This window comes from Aulonocara stuartgranti, assembly GCF_965226115.1.
Source record: "Aulonocara stuartgranti genome assembly, chromosome: 6".
Taxonomy (NCBI): Eukaryota; Metazoa; Chordata; class Actinopteri; order Cichliformes; family Cichlidae; genus Aulonocara; species Aulonocara stuartgranti.
In genome coordinates this window covers 16,259,967-16,275,723 of record NC_138944.1, presented here as the reverse complement: position 1 = coordinate 16,275,723, position 15,757 = coordinate 16,259,967, and the positions used below count along the sequence as shown (strand labels likewise).

Sequence of the window (15,757 nt, the reverse complement as noted above, 5' to 3'; positions counted from 1 at the left end):
GTTGTTCACAGTGGTGACACTGTTGACTGGTGATTGACAAGCACTGAGATACTAACATGACAAACACAAGAAACATCATGACTTATTCTCCTGAGTGCCTGCAAAACACAAAATCAAACTCAAAGCTTTTCTCTCAGGTGCTGGTGTGGCACAATCTAATGATAAGAAAGGTCATGCTTACAGCTTTTGGAGCACAGCTGCACAAAATAACAGCTTTTGGAGCACAAAATGCATTACAGGTAAACCCAGTACCCAAACATGTTAACAAGGATAAAGAAAAAACCTGAAACAAAAGCAGGTAGTGTGGTGATTTATGTTGTGAGGATGCTTTCACTCCCATCAAAGTCGCCCAGTGTTGAGAACCCAAATGAGCCCAAAAACCTCAAGTGGCTGCAACCAACAGCGAACGTCAAGAAGTGGATACTTGCATGTTGAGCCAGAAACATGCAGAAAACCCAAAAGAGGCAAGACAGCACACCTTGGTGCCACTCAGGCAGTACGAACACCTGGAAAGAGGAGCCCACAGTTCAGACCCAAGGACACCAGCCAGCCAGTTATAAGTCTAGTTTTAATTTTCATTTTAGTTAGTGTTATGGCCTGTCTAAGGGTGGCCAGACCATAATATAAGGGTGATCCACCCCTGTCTGACCCCAAGCAGCACATCACACAACCAGTACAATTTTGATGGTGGTTTTTTTTCACAGTGATTGAATTCTAACAAAGGAAAGGAGCGAACTACAGCTTCGGGGTGGACCCCAAAACAACAAACAAAAGGGACCGTATCTAAAGGATGTACAAAACTTATTTATGAAAAGAATAAAACCAAATAACAATGTCTTATCTCCCTAACTAACAAAAACATGAGAAAAGGGTAATCGAATAGAGTGAACTATAGACTGTATAAAAGATAGGACCATTGCAACTTTACTGCAGCACTTCACCCTTTCACATAGTCCCAGCTCTTCTCTGTCATGTTTTATGGTGCTGCAAATGTCTTCAGTTGGTGAAAGGTCTGGGCTGCTGGTGTCTTGTTGTGCTTGCTATGCATCCCTGACTCGTTTCTTCTTTCTTTTTTTTTCTTTTTTTTTAATGTATTTATTTATGCAAGTTTCAAAATTTTTTTACACATTCACAAACAGCGGGACAGAAGAACACAGACAATAAAGACAATAACAACCAAAAAAAACAAACAAACAAACAAAAAAAACAGAGCAACAAACCACACAACAGGGTACAAGGCCAGCACTTATTAAAAACAGCAGAGAAGCAAACAAAGCAACTGGTATACATGTCAAACAACTCACAATCTAGTGAGTCCAATCCACAAGATCAAATCCAAAGATCGCTAGGAGGAGCTGATAACAATCATGCAAAAACAGTTATGGGCAACAGCTCAGAATGAAAGCAGTTAAAACAATGTGGTCAGGACCCAGGGCGTGGACTGTCCTTCTTAATGTGGTCTATAAAGGGCCCCCATATCTTCCTGAACTTCTCCATGGAATCAGACGTAGAGAACCGAATTTCTTCCAGGTATAGACAGGAGACCATCTCCTCGAGCCACCTCTTGAAGCAGGGAGGGGAGGCAGATTTCCACTCCCCCAGAATCAAACGTTTGGCAATCACCATACCAAACATGAGGGCCTGTTGAACAGCAAAGGGAAGTGCCAAGGAGTCGCCGGAGCAGCCCAGGATCACCATAAGACAGTCAGGATACAGTTGCCTATCATAAACAGTGCTATAGAAACTAAAAATACTAGTCCAAAAGGCTGTAAGCGTAGAACAGGACCAAAAAAGATGCCCAAGAGTACCGTCCACAAGTTTACATTTATCACATTTGGGGGAAACGTTAGGAAAAATCTTGTTCAATTTGGTTTTGGAATAGTGCAGTCTATGGACAACCTTAAATTGAATTAACTGAAGCCGGGCGTTAACAGAGCATAGTTTTATCCGACTTAACACTTCAGCCCATAGATCGTCAGAGATAACCAAACCAGTGTCCCTTGTCCAAGCCTCTTTAATATGGCAAGAGGGGGCTGCCGAAGAAAAAAGGTTGACAAGCCGAGAAATTAAGTGTTTTGAGGTGGGAGGTTCGTTCATCATATTGTAAAAGACATGCTGTATGGGGATGGTATCTAAATTTGAGAATGCTTGCTTGACATAATTCCTAATTTGTAAGTACCGAAAAAAATGACTTGTAGGGAGATTGTACTTTGTCTGAAGCTGAGCAAAAGAGGCAAAATGATTGTCAATATAAAGATCCTTTATAGCAATTAACCCTTTGACAGGCCATTGTTTGAAAGCAGCATCCATTGTACTAGGCGTAAAGCTAGGATTGTGGCAGATCGGGGCAAAAGTTGACACTACCGGGAGGTTCAAGATTCTCTTAATTTGATTCAATATTTTTACGGAGTTGCAAAGAATAAAGTCATCACATGCACTTTTAATAACCGATTTTGAAAATAAGATAGCTGGCAAGGATGCTCCAGTGTGCTCGATAGCAGTGCTAAGCTCCAATTCGAGCCATTTAGGGCTGGACCTGCATCCCACAGCATCACCAACTATAGGCAGATTCCAGAAGACCCAGGCTCTGGCATTACAGGCCCAGTAATAATGTCTGAAAACTGGAAGGCCCAGACCACCCTCGTCCGAGGGCTTTTGCAAGTGAGACTTCGAGATGCGGGGGGGCTTGTAGGCCCAAACGAAAGGCATGATAATGGCATCCAACGCTTTGAAAAAGGAAGACCTGAGAAAAATAGGAACGTTCTGGAATAGGTACATGAATTTAGGGAGCACAACCATTTTGATTATATTGATACGGCCAATCATTGAAAGTGGGAGAAGTTTCCACCTATCTATCATACACTTGAGCTCATCAGTTAGAACCGAATAATTAAGCCTGAAGAGGAGTTTTGAGTTCCTAGGGATGTTAATACCCAGGTATGAAAAGTAATCCTGGGAGACCTTAAAGGGCAAACTAGACAGGAAATCAGGGCCCAGACCAGACGACAGCGGCATAAGAACAGACTTCTTCCAATTTATGGTGAACCCTGATAGGTGGCCAAAGCTGTCAATCAGCTTAAGAAGTGGAGGAAGGGAGATCTTTAAATCTGAAAGAGCCAATATGATATCATCTGCATACAGACCGATGGTGTACTCTGACGTGCCACAATTTATACCAGAGATATGGGAATTGGCTCTGATGGCAATGGCCAACGGCTCAAGAGCTAAAGCAAAAAGCATTGGAGAGAGGCAACAACCCTGCCTTGTCCCACGGTGTAAGAGGAACGGGAGCGACCTCTCATGGTTGGTAAGGACCGAGGAACGAGGGCAAGCGTAAAGCAACTTAATCATATTCAAAAAATTCGACCCAAAACCAAATTTTTCAAGAGTAGCAAACAAATAACTCCATTCCACTTGGTCGAAAGCCTGCTGGGCATCGAGTGAAATCACCGCAGAATTGGGCAGTGTCGTTGAGTACATCGCATTTAAGAGACATCTAGTATTAGAAAAAGAGAATCTATTGGGGATAAAACCCGATTGGTCAGGATGAATTATAGAGCCTATGTGCTTATTTAACCGGTTGGTTAGGACTTTAGCAATTATCTTTTGGTCTGAGTTGAGAAGACTTAGGGGACGATAGGAAGAAACATTAGTTTCGTCTCTGTCTTTTTTCAGGAGGAGACATATATGGGCATCGTAGAAAGAATGAGGGAATGAGCCGTTTAACACTGCGCAATTTACCATCCGAAGTAGCAGGGGAGCGATAACGTCAATATGTGTCTTATAAAGCTCTATCCCGAAACCGTCCGGACCACATGCTTTTCCATTAGGAAAGGAGCAGATTGCATTTCTAATTTCCTCCAGCGTAAAGTCTGCATCGAGTAAGCCCCGTGCAGCCTCAGGAAGAGTCGGGATGTCTAAAGCATTAAGAAAATTTGTGATTTCAGCAACTGTGGCCGTAGTACTAGATGTGTATAACTGACAATAAAAACTGCGAAATCTGTCATTTATCTGCTTGTGATCGGACAGCAACTGGCCAGTTGCAGAGAGAATTCTGTGTATCGCCCTTTCAGCTTGAATGCCCTTCAGCTGTCTGGAAAGCACCTTGTCAGCCTTTTCACCAAGCTCAAAATGCTTCTGTTTTAATCGACGAATACAATTCATGACCTGCTCCCCCAACATGTGGTTGTAGTCATATTTCAATTTGAGAATGGTATTAAGTGTGTCAGCAGCCCCGGTATCGCGATACTTCTCCTCCAACACAGACAGCTCTGCCTCAATATTAGTACGCAGCCTGAGTTTGTCCCTCTTCTGAGAAGCTTGATAAGCAATAATATGGCCTCTAATAACGACTTTAAAGGACTCCCACAAAACAGAGTCTGAAACTACACCATTATCATTAAATTGTAAAAATTCTGCGATTTTAGTAGATAGGTAAACCGTAAAAGAGTCATTTAGATATAAAGAGGGGTTAAATTTCCAATTGTATTGGGGGGTATATAGGTTGAAGTCAATTACCGTTGAGAGAGGTGCGTGGTCCGAAACTAAAATACTGTGATAAGTGGAACTAACCACTTTCGAAATAAGCCTGGAATCAATAAGAAAATAGTCAATTCTACTGAAGCTGCCATGGACAGGGGAGAAGAAAGAGTATTGCTTTTCTAACGGATGCTGGTGCCTCCAAATGTCAACCAAGTCCAAAGATTTAGTAAGAGTATTGAGTACAGAAACAGCTCTCAAGGTTGGGGCCAGGGACGCAGAAGACCTATCCAACAATGGATCGAAATAACAATTAAAATCACCACCGATAATGATATTATGGTCATTGTATTGTGAGACAAGATTGAATATTTTACTAAAGAAGTCAGGGTTGTCAAAATTAGGGGCATAGATGTTCAAGAGGACTACAGGGGTGGAGTTGACTGTACCTGTAACAAGTATGAACCTCCCACCTGGATCACATATCTGAGTTTTGAATATAAAAGGAATAGTTCTGCGAACAAGAATGGCAACCCCTCTCGCCCTGGAAGAAAAGGCGGACTGGTACACCTGTGACACCCATACCGATCTTAATCGCCTCTGCTCTGAAGGTTGGATATGGACTCGTTTCTTCTTTCTGCATCAAGTAAGGAATGTAGTGAAAGTTCCCAAGAGGTTAAAAACACCACTGAAAAAATGCCATCAGACCTGAGTTGGGACACTTGGATTATGGAGCTTCTGGACCAAGAGAGTGGATGGGAGCATGTGTTTAATAAGTAAGAGAATAACGTCCCCCAAAATGTTTAAATTTCAAAGCTCATGCATACATTAGTGATGGGCAGATGAAGCACTGAAGCTTTTCATCCAATTGGTTCACCCCAGCGCAAAGCTTCTTGAAGCTTTATTTGCTCTAGTAGGACACCTACTGGACGTAAAAATATTAGTTGGCATGAATTTGAAGAGTGTGGCCTTTTGCACACAGCCTGTAAATGTCAACAACAAAAGGAGTGTGTAAAACATGTATATTGTAGTGATGCAGTATACTGTGTATATTTATACTGGCAGTATGGAAAATGATTATTTGGAAATGCTTAAAATGGAAATGATCATTTACTGTGAGGTGAGGTGTGGTTGGGGTGTGGACAGTGGTTGTGCTTTTGTAACGTTGAGGTATGGACAGCTACACACTGAGGCGTCAGTCCTGCCCATATTTTATTCAGTAAAAACTAAATTTTCACTGCTTTTATGACCTTTTTAGTGGGGAGAACATAGCTAGGATTTAATGATTTAACAAATCTTATAAATCCTTTGTCCTCCACAATGCTAAATGGCTGGGAGTCCTCAATCACCATGCTAACCAGGTTTTCATCTATTTGAGATTGTTCTCCTGAGGAAAGACAATAAAAACAAAGCACAAATATAAATATCACACACGTAACTTATTACAGTTGTATAATATTGTTATATCATTTAGTAACATTACGGCATGCTATTATTATCATGGCATTTGATGGCTCACCTGGTCTTGCTCAACAATCGCTGTTCCCCTTATTCTCATGCAAAGCTCTGTAGTGCCTAAGCATGGATGAGGTGTTGTTGTTATATCCCAGCTCCCTGGCACATAGCAAACACTTCACCTTGTACAAAAGTAAATACAGCTTAACATAAATTGTATTGCACCATCAGTATTATGAAAATACATCTTCTGTAGAAATACCTTGTTGGGAGGAATAAGATCAAAATGTTCCCACACAGGGGAGGACATCCTCCTCTTCTTAGCTGGCTCCATTCTCTCCTGAGTTTCTCTCCTCACTCTCATAAACCTCCAAACTGCCTCCCAGCTGTCTCCAACTCTCACTAACCGCAGCTCTCCATCAAACACCCACATTTTGATTGAAGTCTGAGGGGTTTGTATCGCTGTCACATCTCGCGGCAAAGTTCGAACCACTTCATGAACCAGTCACGTGGTACAGCCGGGCAGCGAGGCTTCGGACGTCATCATTTTCAGCTCCTCCCATAAATGAAGCAAGCCTCGATACGTGCATCGCGGAAACGCCCCCTCCATTACTCGACACATCACTAGCATACATGCACATCTAGTGCTCAGCGTCTAATTGTGTGTTTGTGTTTTTACCTTTTTGCAGTAGCGTAGTGAAACATTTGGGCGGTGGATAAATAATGGAAAATAAAATTCAGACTAGAGACGGCTTCAGGTGAGTACACGTGGTGCACAAGGACCAAAGCTCACCTTCTCAACCTGGACAAAATGAATTATTTTACACTGATACTGTAAACTTTTGTTTGTGTGTCAGGTTTCCATACATCGGAAACAGCTGCTGCATCTGTAATTCTGTCCATCCTGAGGAGAGTCCACACTCTACATCAGATCCTTGGCTCACCTATAATGATGCACAGGTGCTGCACACAACTGGATCTGCAGCTTGTGAGGAACAGCAGCACTCAGCCTACATCCTGTTTTACAAGATTAACGTAAGAAGACACAGTCTCACTAACCACTTTAATAGTGACTTGTGTCCCAAATACTGTTTATTTGTCTTAGTTACAGATAGTGAAATAAAATGGGAAATGATTGTTTCATAATTGTATACTCAGCTTGGTCGAGAACGAGGGGCAGGATTTTGAATTGATGCCATTGGTGCATTTACTAAAGTTCTGGGGTCAGTTTGAATATCAGTGACTTTGACCTTGAGTTCAAGTTTTCTGAAAATGTTGTGAATGCTACAACTCTGTGACGAGAAGTAAGTCTCCTAGGTCTTTAAATTTGTATATAGGTGCATTTACTAGGAAGCTGAAGGGTTGCACTGCGGGCCATCTGTAGAGGTGTAGAGTCAACAACCTGTCTCTGAATGTTTAGATTAGATTAGATTAGATTAGATTAGATAGAACTTTATTAATCCCTCGGGTGGGTTCCTCTGGGAAATTCGATTTCCAAAAAAGCACAGCACCGACAGAAGTTACAGAGTTACTGAATATTATATATATACACACACACACACACACACACACACACACACACACACACACACACACACACACACATATATAAATACAGAGACAATATAAATAAAATATACGAAGGGGATAAATAGAATAAATAGGAATAAAAAATAAAAATACAAGTGAATTGCACATTTCAAGTATTGAGTCTATTGCACTGTTGACTATTTACAAAAGTATTGCACAAAAGGTATTGCACAGTGAGGTGAAGAGGCACTACAGCTTAGTTGTTCCCCCCTCCTTTGTCCTCCTGTTTCCCCTCCCTCTCCCCTCCAGAGAGGAGTTAAACAGTCTGATGGCGTGTGGGACAAAGGAGTTTTTAAGTCTGTTAGTTCTTGTCTTTGGGAGAAGCAACCTGTCACTGAACAGACTCTTCTGGTTGTTAATGGCCATGTGCAGAGGATGCCCAGCATTGTTCATAATGTCCATCAGTTTCTTTAATGTCCTTTTCTCTGCCACTGTCACCAGAGTGTCCAGCTTCATGCCGACCACAGAGCTAGCCCTCCTGATCAGTTTCTCCAGCCTGGATGAGTCCTTCTTTGCTGTGCTGCTCCCCCAGCACACCAAAACAAAACAAAAGAGATCGTTGACTTCAGGAGAGCACAGTGGGATCACTGCCCACTTAACATGAATGGATCCTCTGTGGAGGTCGTCAAGAGCACCAGATTTCTTGGTGTCCACCTGGCGGAGAACCACTCCTGCTCCCTCAACACCAGCTCCATAACCAAGAAGGCCCAGCAGCGTCTCTACTTCATGCAGAAGCTGAGGAAAGCCCATCTCCCACCATCCATTCTCACCACCTTTTACAGTGGGACTAATGAGAGCATCCTAAGTAGCTGCATCACTGTCTGGTATGGTAACTGCAGCGTATTGGATCGCAGTACCCTACAACGGATTGTGAGAGCAGCTAAGAAGGTCATTGGAGCCCCTCTCCCCTCCTTATAACACCCGCTTGCTGGAGGACCCCACACAGCCTTCAAACACACTCTTCACCCTGCTGCCTTCTGGAAAGAGGTCCCACAACATCCGGGCCCTCGCTACCAAACTACGGAAAAGTTTCTTCCCACAAGCCGTCAGACCCCTGAACACTCAGTGACTGCACTGGCACACGCACACCTTCACACATGTCACTACCAAGCACTTATCTGCAGTATCTCACACTCATATACATACATACAGACACCAAGTTACTTTTGCACAATACTCAGCATTTTGCACATTTCCATTGTCTTGTGTCTGTTTCGTCCTGTTCTGTCACGTTTTGCACTGTTTTGTCTTGTTTATTTTTGCAATTTATGCACACTGCACTTTATGTAGTCCTGGGTTTGTCCGTATATGTCATATATAGCACCAGGGTCTCGGAGGAACGCTGTCTCGTTTCACTCTGTACAGCACCTCTGCACGTGGTTAAAATGACAATAAAAGCCACTTGACTTGACCTGTTTTGTGTAGCAGTTGCTTGGAGACGAGCACCATACAGTTCAAATGAGCATACATTCCAAAATATGCAAATTTGCCCCATACATCATAATGATGATGTTTGCTGTTCAGGGTATGAACATTCTATGCTGAAAGTTTATAAATATACAACCTTTGACTGCTTGTTTTCAGTTGAACTTTTGCAAAGCTGAGGAGATTTTGGCTGCGATCACATCAAGTCCAAAGATGTTTAAACTTCTTTTTCACAGAAAGGTAAGTTTGAAGAGACTCGCAGCACATTTCTATGAATATTTTCTTATGGTAAACAAGCATTTTTGAAACTTTTAAGGAAGCTTCTTGGATGATTTCTGTAAAAACTGAATTTTGAATCCAAATGAAGGATTTTGTATTTTCATACCATATACTTTGTTTTATGCCATTACTGATGTTGGTTTTCTTGTTTCTAAACAGAAATCACACAAACAAAACGTGGCAGAGAAGGAAATTCCTTCTACGTCTCATCAGAGGTAAAGAAATGCGCCAGTCTTTAATGCTGCTGGAGATATTTATAGCAGTGGTTTGGTTGGAGCTCTTTTATTTCCCTTTTATTGGCATTTTTCTTCCACCTTGTGTATTTACATCTTTTTTACTACTTCTAGTCTTGTCTATAATTTATATTGATTCAGAGATTAGCGTTTGAAAATGTAGAGTGTAAATGTACAAAATACATGATTTTGTTCCATTACAGTTATTAATTTTTATCTGCAATCTCCAGCATGTACTCCTTGTTAAAAATTTGCACTTTGAAAAATAACATTTACACTTTTGTCCTCATCAGCATCCCGGATGCTCCTGTTACTGAAAATGGTCAAAAGAAGAAGAGAAAATGGAGACACCTCTGCTGTTCCTCGGTTTGCTTTTACACAAAACATATGAAATGCACATTCTCTTTAAATTGCACTTGTTAATTTAAAGTGACTTTACTTTTTTAATAAACGTATGTTTGTTCGTCCTCTGCAGCAAACTGACAGCGATGCAGAGGCAGAGAGCAACACTGTGAAGACACAAAAAAAGTGTCGCTGGTTTCTTTTTAAATTCTGGAAGGTATGTTTTATGGAAAGAGTCACTGTCATCAAGCATTTACTCATCACAGTTAAATGAGAAGAATTAAGAGCAATTTAGCACACAGCCATGTCCTCAAATTAAGTTCAAAGATGTTTAAACGTTTTTTTTTTACAGAAAGGTAAGTTCGAAGAGACTTGCAGGATGTTTCTCTAAATATTTTTTATGGTGAATAAGCATTTTTGAAGCTTCATGGATGATTTCTGTAAAAACTGAATTTTGATCAGAACCAAATGAAGGATTTTGTATTTCATAGGACAAACTTTAAAACTCAATTTAAGGCATGAATAAATTGTTTTTATTTTATTTAAAGATATTCCTATATCTGCTTCATGAGCTGACAGCTCACTAAAGTGATAAATAATATGAAATAATACCAAATTCTCTAACTGGACACTTTTCATGGAGAGACCCACTTGGTATGTTTGTTTTATGCCATTACTGATGTTGCTTTTCTTGTTTCTAAACAGAAATTACACAAACAAAACGTGGCAGAGAAGGAAATTCCTTCTACGTCTCATCAGAGGTAAAGAAATGCGCCACTCTTTAATGCTGCTGGAGATATTTATAGCAGTGGTTTGGTTGGAGCTCTTTTATTTCCCTTTTATTGGCATTTTTCTTCCACCTTGTGTATTTACATCTTTTTTACTCCTTCTAGTCTTGTCTATTATTTATATGGATGCAGAGATTAGCGTTTGAAAATGTAGAGTGTAAATGTATAAAATACATGATTTTGTTCATGTTGGTATTCCATTACAGTTATTCACTTTTATTAGCAATCTGTATTAGCAAAATGTACTCCTTCTTATAAATTTCCACAACATTTACACTTTTGTCCTCATCAGCATCCCGGATGCTTCTGTTGCTGCCACACCAGCTAACCCTGAAAATGGCCAAAAGAAGAGAAAATGGAGACACATCTTCTGCTGTTCCTCGGTTTGCTTTTACACAAAACATATGAAATACACATTCTCTTTAAAATGTACTTTTTAATAAACTTATGTTTGTTCGTCCTCTGCAGCAAACTGACAGCGATGCAGAGGCAGAGAGCAACACTGTGAAGACTCTTTTTAAATCCGGGAAGGTATGTTTTATGGAAAGAGTCACTGTCATCAAGCATTTACTCATCACAGTTAAATGAGAGCAATTAAGAGCAATGAGGCACACAGCTATGTCCTATATATTTATATCAGGTAAGAAGCACCACGGAAACGATCCCAGCAGACCTGAGTTGGGACACTTGGATTATGGAGCTTCTGGACCAAGAGAGTGGATGGGAGCATGTGTTTAACAGGTAAGAGAAAGACGTCCTCCAAAATGTTTCAACTTCAAAGCTCATGCATCCATGCACATACACTGCTCAGCATCCTGACATCTTTCCTAATTTTGTGTTTGTGTTTTTACCTTTTTGGAGCAGTGTAGCATGCGGTGGAGAAATAATAGAAAGTCAAACTGGGACTATAGACTGCTTCGGGTGAGTACACGTGGTGCACAAAGACCAAAGCTCACTTTGTCAAAGTGGAGAAAATGAATTCTTTTACACTGATACTGTAAACGTTGTGCGTGTGTGTCAGGTTTCCAAACATCGGAAACACCTGCTATATGAACTCCTGCCTGCAGAGCCTCCTCAACATTGAGGAGTTCATAAGAGACATCAGGCGTCAGGAGGTTTTGTGGAGCACAGATCCAGAAGCTCAGCTCTTAAGGTGCGCTACGTCAACCTTCTACTTTCTTCAAAAACCTGAAGAACAAAGAGATCTAACAGCAGAAATGTCTGTTTACCCTTTCCTTTCTACAGAAGGCTCATTGATGTCAGGGACTGTCATGAGTCAACAGATTATGGCCTTAAAGATCACCACCTAAGAGCTTTTAAGAAGGCATTCAGCAGTCAAGCTCCTGAATACACCGGCAGTGCACAGAAAGTGCGTCAGCTATTTGGACATTTTGTTTTTTTGCTTTACCTTCTGATTTTGATGTACTGTTTTAAATCTCTCTGCTTTTCTTTCAGGACGCTCATGAATTCCTAACATTGTTCCTCAATGAGGTCAAAAGGCTCGCACCTCACCTGGAGAGGAACGCAGCTCTCCTGGGCCAAAGTTATACCTGCCCAGTAGAAGAGCATCACATTTTTAAAATGGAAAACATGAGGACATGCAAGAGGTAAGCCTGTCTTTCAGAAACGCAGAGCTGGTTGCAATATTTTCATATACCTCTTTTCCACCTACCTGATCTTTACTTTAACTACGTTACTCCTGAAATGTGTAGCTGTGGTCACCAATCATCACAGCACGAGGACTTCACCAGCTTGTCTCTTGACCTTGTTCCAGAGGGGTCTATTATAAACATGTTAGAGACATACTTGAAGGTAAGATCACAAATTCCAATAGAGTTGTAGTGTCAGCGATCTTAACACACCTTTTTTGTTAGTGTTTGTGCGTATGTGTGTGTGCATATGTTGAGATTTCTTTCTACCATAAAGCCTGTTTTCTCTGTGCTGTTGTTCAGGAACAAGAAATAGAATTTCGCTGTGATTGTGGAGGGACGGCCTCAGAACTGAAGTCGTCTTTTGATACACTGCCAAGGTGAGTAAGGTCACATCAGAAGTGATCGACTGACCAGGTTTCCAAACTGTGGCGCATCAAATATCAGAGTTTTTCGAGACAATACTTGAGCAGTCGTTTTCTCCCATCTTCTGTTTGTGTTTGACACTCATTCTTCTTATTTTCTACCTTGTTTGTGTTTTTTTTTTCTTTTCTGCCAGAGTCCTGATCTTGCATCTGAAGAGGTTTGGCTTTACACAAACCTACAACATTAAGAAGGTGGATGACCCCGTCAGGCTGCAGAGGGACTTGGTGGTGCCATCCAATCAGGTAAAAAGAGACTGCAGAACGTCTCAGGCTACGTCCACACTAGCCCTGATAGATTTGAAAACTCCGTGTCCACACTAGTGTTTTCAGTCATTTTCAAATAGTTGTGCGTCTGCATTGAAACGGCCGAAAACGCTTACGTTCCAGTCCTGCGCATGCGCAAAAGTGAGTGAGGATTACAGAATTTGAAGAAAAGCTATCCGGAGCATGTACAAACTGATATTAATCTTTTTTAGGGCTGTCAAAGTTGAGAGCAATCAAAACAACCGCTGTATAATGCACTCGGCTATCTTTGTTTAATTGCTCACATGACTGCATCACATGGCTAAAATGCGTCATCGTTTTAGAAAGTCTGCGTTTTCGAGTGTCCACACTGCGACGGGACAACTCCGTTTTGAAATGTGTGCGTTTTCGAGAGCATTTTCAAGATGCTGTGTTTTTCCTTGAGGAAAACGCCATCTCAGTGTGGACGGGAGGTCAAAGCGGAGAGAAAACGATGTGTTTTCAAACGAAAACGCATTAGTGTGGACGTAGCCTCAGCAAATCAGCTTAATTATGGCTCTGATGTGAGACTTTGTGAAACTAACACTCTTTGGATTTGTTCCTTCTCAGGGTGGTGGCTGTTATAGTCTTGTCAGCATCATCAATCATTATGGAGGCACAGAGTCAGGTAAAACAACAGACTTGTTACAAACAGAAAATGAAAACTTTCTACTTTTCAGTGAAGGACTCACACACAAAAGCTTTTGATGTTCTAAGACGCACTAAGTCAAAATCACTGTTTGCTTGAATCAGCTGACTTCCAGAAGTTGGATTCATTTGTCTTAATGTGATTTCAGGACACTACATCTGTAGTTCTGTCCATCCTGAGGAGAGTCAGCACTCTACATCAGATCGCTGGCTCACCTATAATGACGCACAGGTGCTCCACACAACCGGATCGGCAGCTTGTGAGGAACAGCAGCACTCGGCCTACATGCTGTTTTACAAGAGAAACGTAAGAAGACACAGCATCTCATCCTGAAGTGAGAGAATTTTTAAATGTCCTGTTACCTTGTTAACCAGTTTTGTCTTCATTCTCAGTTCTGAAACAGGAAATGGAAGGAAGGTCATCATCATGCTGAGAAGAAACAACACTCGTCCCAGCCCACCATCGCACACTGGAGGACAAGTACTGGTAAGTATTGCCCTCAGGAGGAAGGGTCCTCCCAGAGAGCCTGGTCCTCCCAAGATTTCTTCCTCCAGGAGGGAGTTTTTTCTTGCCACCGTCGCCCCACATTCACTGGTCTCATCAGCAGGGACATTTTTAACATCCTAAGACCTGAACTCTTTCATGGCATGCATTTTTAATTTCTCTGTGCCATTTGGGTTGATTGGGACCTGATGAATGTGAAAACAAAGACATCAGATTCGGACTATCTTTTTTTTGTTTCTCAAAAAAATGAGATCCACATATGAGGACATTCATTTTAAAGTTCGATTGAACAGGGGCAGTGTAATGTCCTCCCTCATAAGTGGATATCAGGTTTTTGAAGAGCAAAATTTTGTATTTTGGTCTCATAAATCTTATGTCCACATATGTGGACACCAGGTCCTAGGAGGTTAAAACAAAATCTACTAGTAGTGCAGCACTACTAGAGATCGTCCTTTTCTAGACCAGTGTTTGGCTTGCTCTCTGGAACAACAAATTAGTGCTGTCAGCGTTAACGTCATTTTAACTAATGACGTTTACGCTGACAGCACTAATTTGTTGTTATTATTATTAATATTATTATTAATTTATTTGTAAAATAAATTAAATTTAAAAAAACAAAGAAACAATTTGATTCTTTATGTTATTTTGTTTTATTAAAATCAAAATAACAACAAAACAAAAATAACTAATAAAAAAAATATTAAAAGTATTCAGCAGTGTTTTGTGAAATTTGTAATGAGCCTTAGTTAAGTTGATGTCACAGAAGTTTCTGAATCATTTAGATTGTTCAACAAACTGATTCACTCAGGTAAAGATGGTAAGCTGGAGCAATGGTACGCTTGGAGTTCAGTTTAAGTTTTCAGACAAACATTCACTCGATCAGTTGCAGCTTCTGCTTTTAAATAAATGATTTAGCTGCAAATGTTTAGCTGCAGGTAGCAAAGTCCAAAAGTGACAACATTTCCACTGCAGTCTCTCCAGAAATGGCTTATAAACTTTTGACCAAATTAGACATTTATCCTTGGATCATTGACAACCCTGTAGGGTGAAAATCTTTAATTGTACCTTTTATAACATTTTAACAAGTTACTGTCTCCTGCTGCATGTTTCCTGTTTTGGCTGAACTTCATCAGCAAAGCCCTCAAAGCAGCATATGAAAGAAAGTCATCTTTCATTGTTGTCTCCAGCGTGTTAAAAGAGAGATCGAGCTCAGTGATGAGTTTTGAAGCAGCTGCAGGGACTTCTCGAAGGTTTTGGCTCAAACAGTCGCAGGATGTTGTTCACAGTGGTGACACTGTTGACTGGTGATTGACAAGCACTGAGATACTAACATGACAAACACAAGAAACATCATGACTTATTCTCCTGAGTGCCTGCAAAACACAAACACAAAATCAAACTCAAAGCTTTTCTCTCAGGTGCTGGTGTGGCACAATCTAATGATAAGAAAGGTCATGCTTACAGCTTTTGGAGCACAGCTGCACAAAATAACAGCTTTTGGAGCACAAAATGCATTACAGGTAAACCCAGTACCCAAACATGTTAACAAGGATAAAGAAAAAACCTGAAACAAAAGCAGGTAGTGTGGTGATTTATGTTGTGAGGATGCTTTCACTCCCATCAAAGTCGCCCAGTGTTGAGAACCCAAATGAGCCCA

At 40.9% G+C, this 15,757-nt stretch overlaps 1 protein-coding gene and 1 long non-coding RNA gene across 3 annotated transcripts in view; one reads left to right on the top strand and one right to left on the bottom strand.

Annotated features, from left to right (window-relative positions):
* Positions 1-3,908, bottom strand: part of LOC309708175 — a 37,943-nt gene extending 34,035 nt beyond the window's left edge. The window contains exon 1 of the long non-coding RNA XR_014277196.1: positions 3,816-3,908. This is a non-coding gene — a long non-coding RNA (uncharacterized lncRNA). The remainder of the gene's footprint in view (positions 1-3,815) is intronic.
* The window catches only part of LOC309708168 (uncharacterized protein), a 73,948-nt gene extending 59,159 nt beyond the window's left edge, over positions 1-14,789 (top strand). Inside the window, exons 1-21 of one of the 2 annotated variants that reach the window (XM_082535956.1) lie at positions 4,000-5,255; positions 6,624-6,692; positions 6,792-6,969; positions 9,109-9,189; positions 9,388-9,443; positions 9,755-9,827; positions 9,937-10,020; positions 10,509-10,564; positions 10,884-10,974; positions 11,060-11,122; positions 11,232-11,332; positions 11,456-11,512; positions 11,613-11,744; positions 11,837-11,960; positions 12,047-12,198; positions 12,304-12,403; positions 12,544-12,620; positions 12,800-12,908; positions 13,518-13,575; positions 13,745-13,902; positions 13,989-14,789. In XM_082535956.1, coding sequence (XP_082392082.1) covers positions 6,658-6,692; positions 6,792-6,969; positions 9,109-9,189; positions 9,388-9,443; positions 9,755-9,827; positions 9,937-10,020; positions 10,509-10,564; positions 10,884-10,974; positions 11,060-11,122; positions 11,232-11,332; positions 11,456-11,512; positions 11,613-11,744; positions 11,837-11,960; positions 12,047-12,198; positions 12,304-12,403; positions 12,544-12,620; positions 12,800-12,908; positions 13,518-13,575; positions 13,745-13,902; positions 13,989-13,994 — 1,791 coding nt within the window. In that variant the 5' untranslated portion in view covers positions 4,000-5,255; positions 6,624-6,657 and the 3' untranslated portion in view covers positions 13,995-14,789. Of the gene's footprint in view, positions 1-3,999; positions 5,256-6,623; positions 6,693-6,791; positions 6,970-9,108; positions 9,190-9,387; positions 9,444-9,754; positions 9,828-9,936; positions 10,021-10,508; positions 10,565-10,883; positions 10,975-11,059; positions 11,123-11,231; positions 11,333-11,455; positions 11,513-11,612; positions 11,745-11,836; positions 11,961-12,046; positions 12,199-12,303; positions 12,404-12,543; positions 12,621-12,799; positions 12,909-13,517; positions 13,576-13,744; positions 13,903-13,988 lie in introns of those variants that run through there. The other variant, XM_082535957.1, reaches the window with a different exon arrangement.
* Positions 14,790-15,757: the final 968 nt, after the last annotated feature.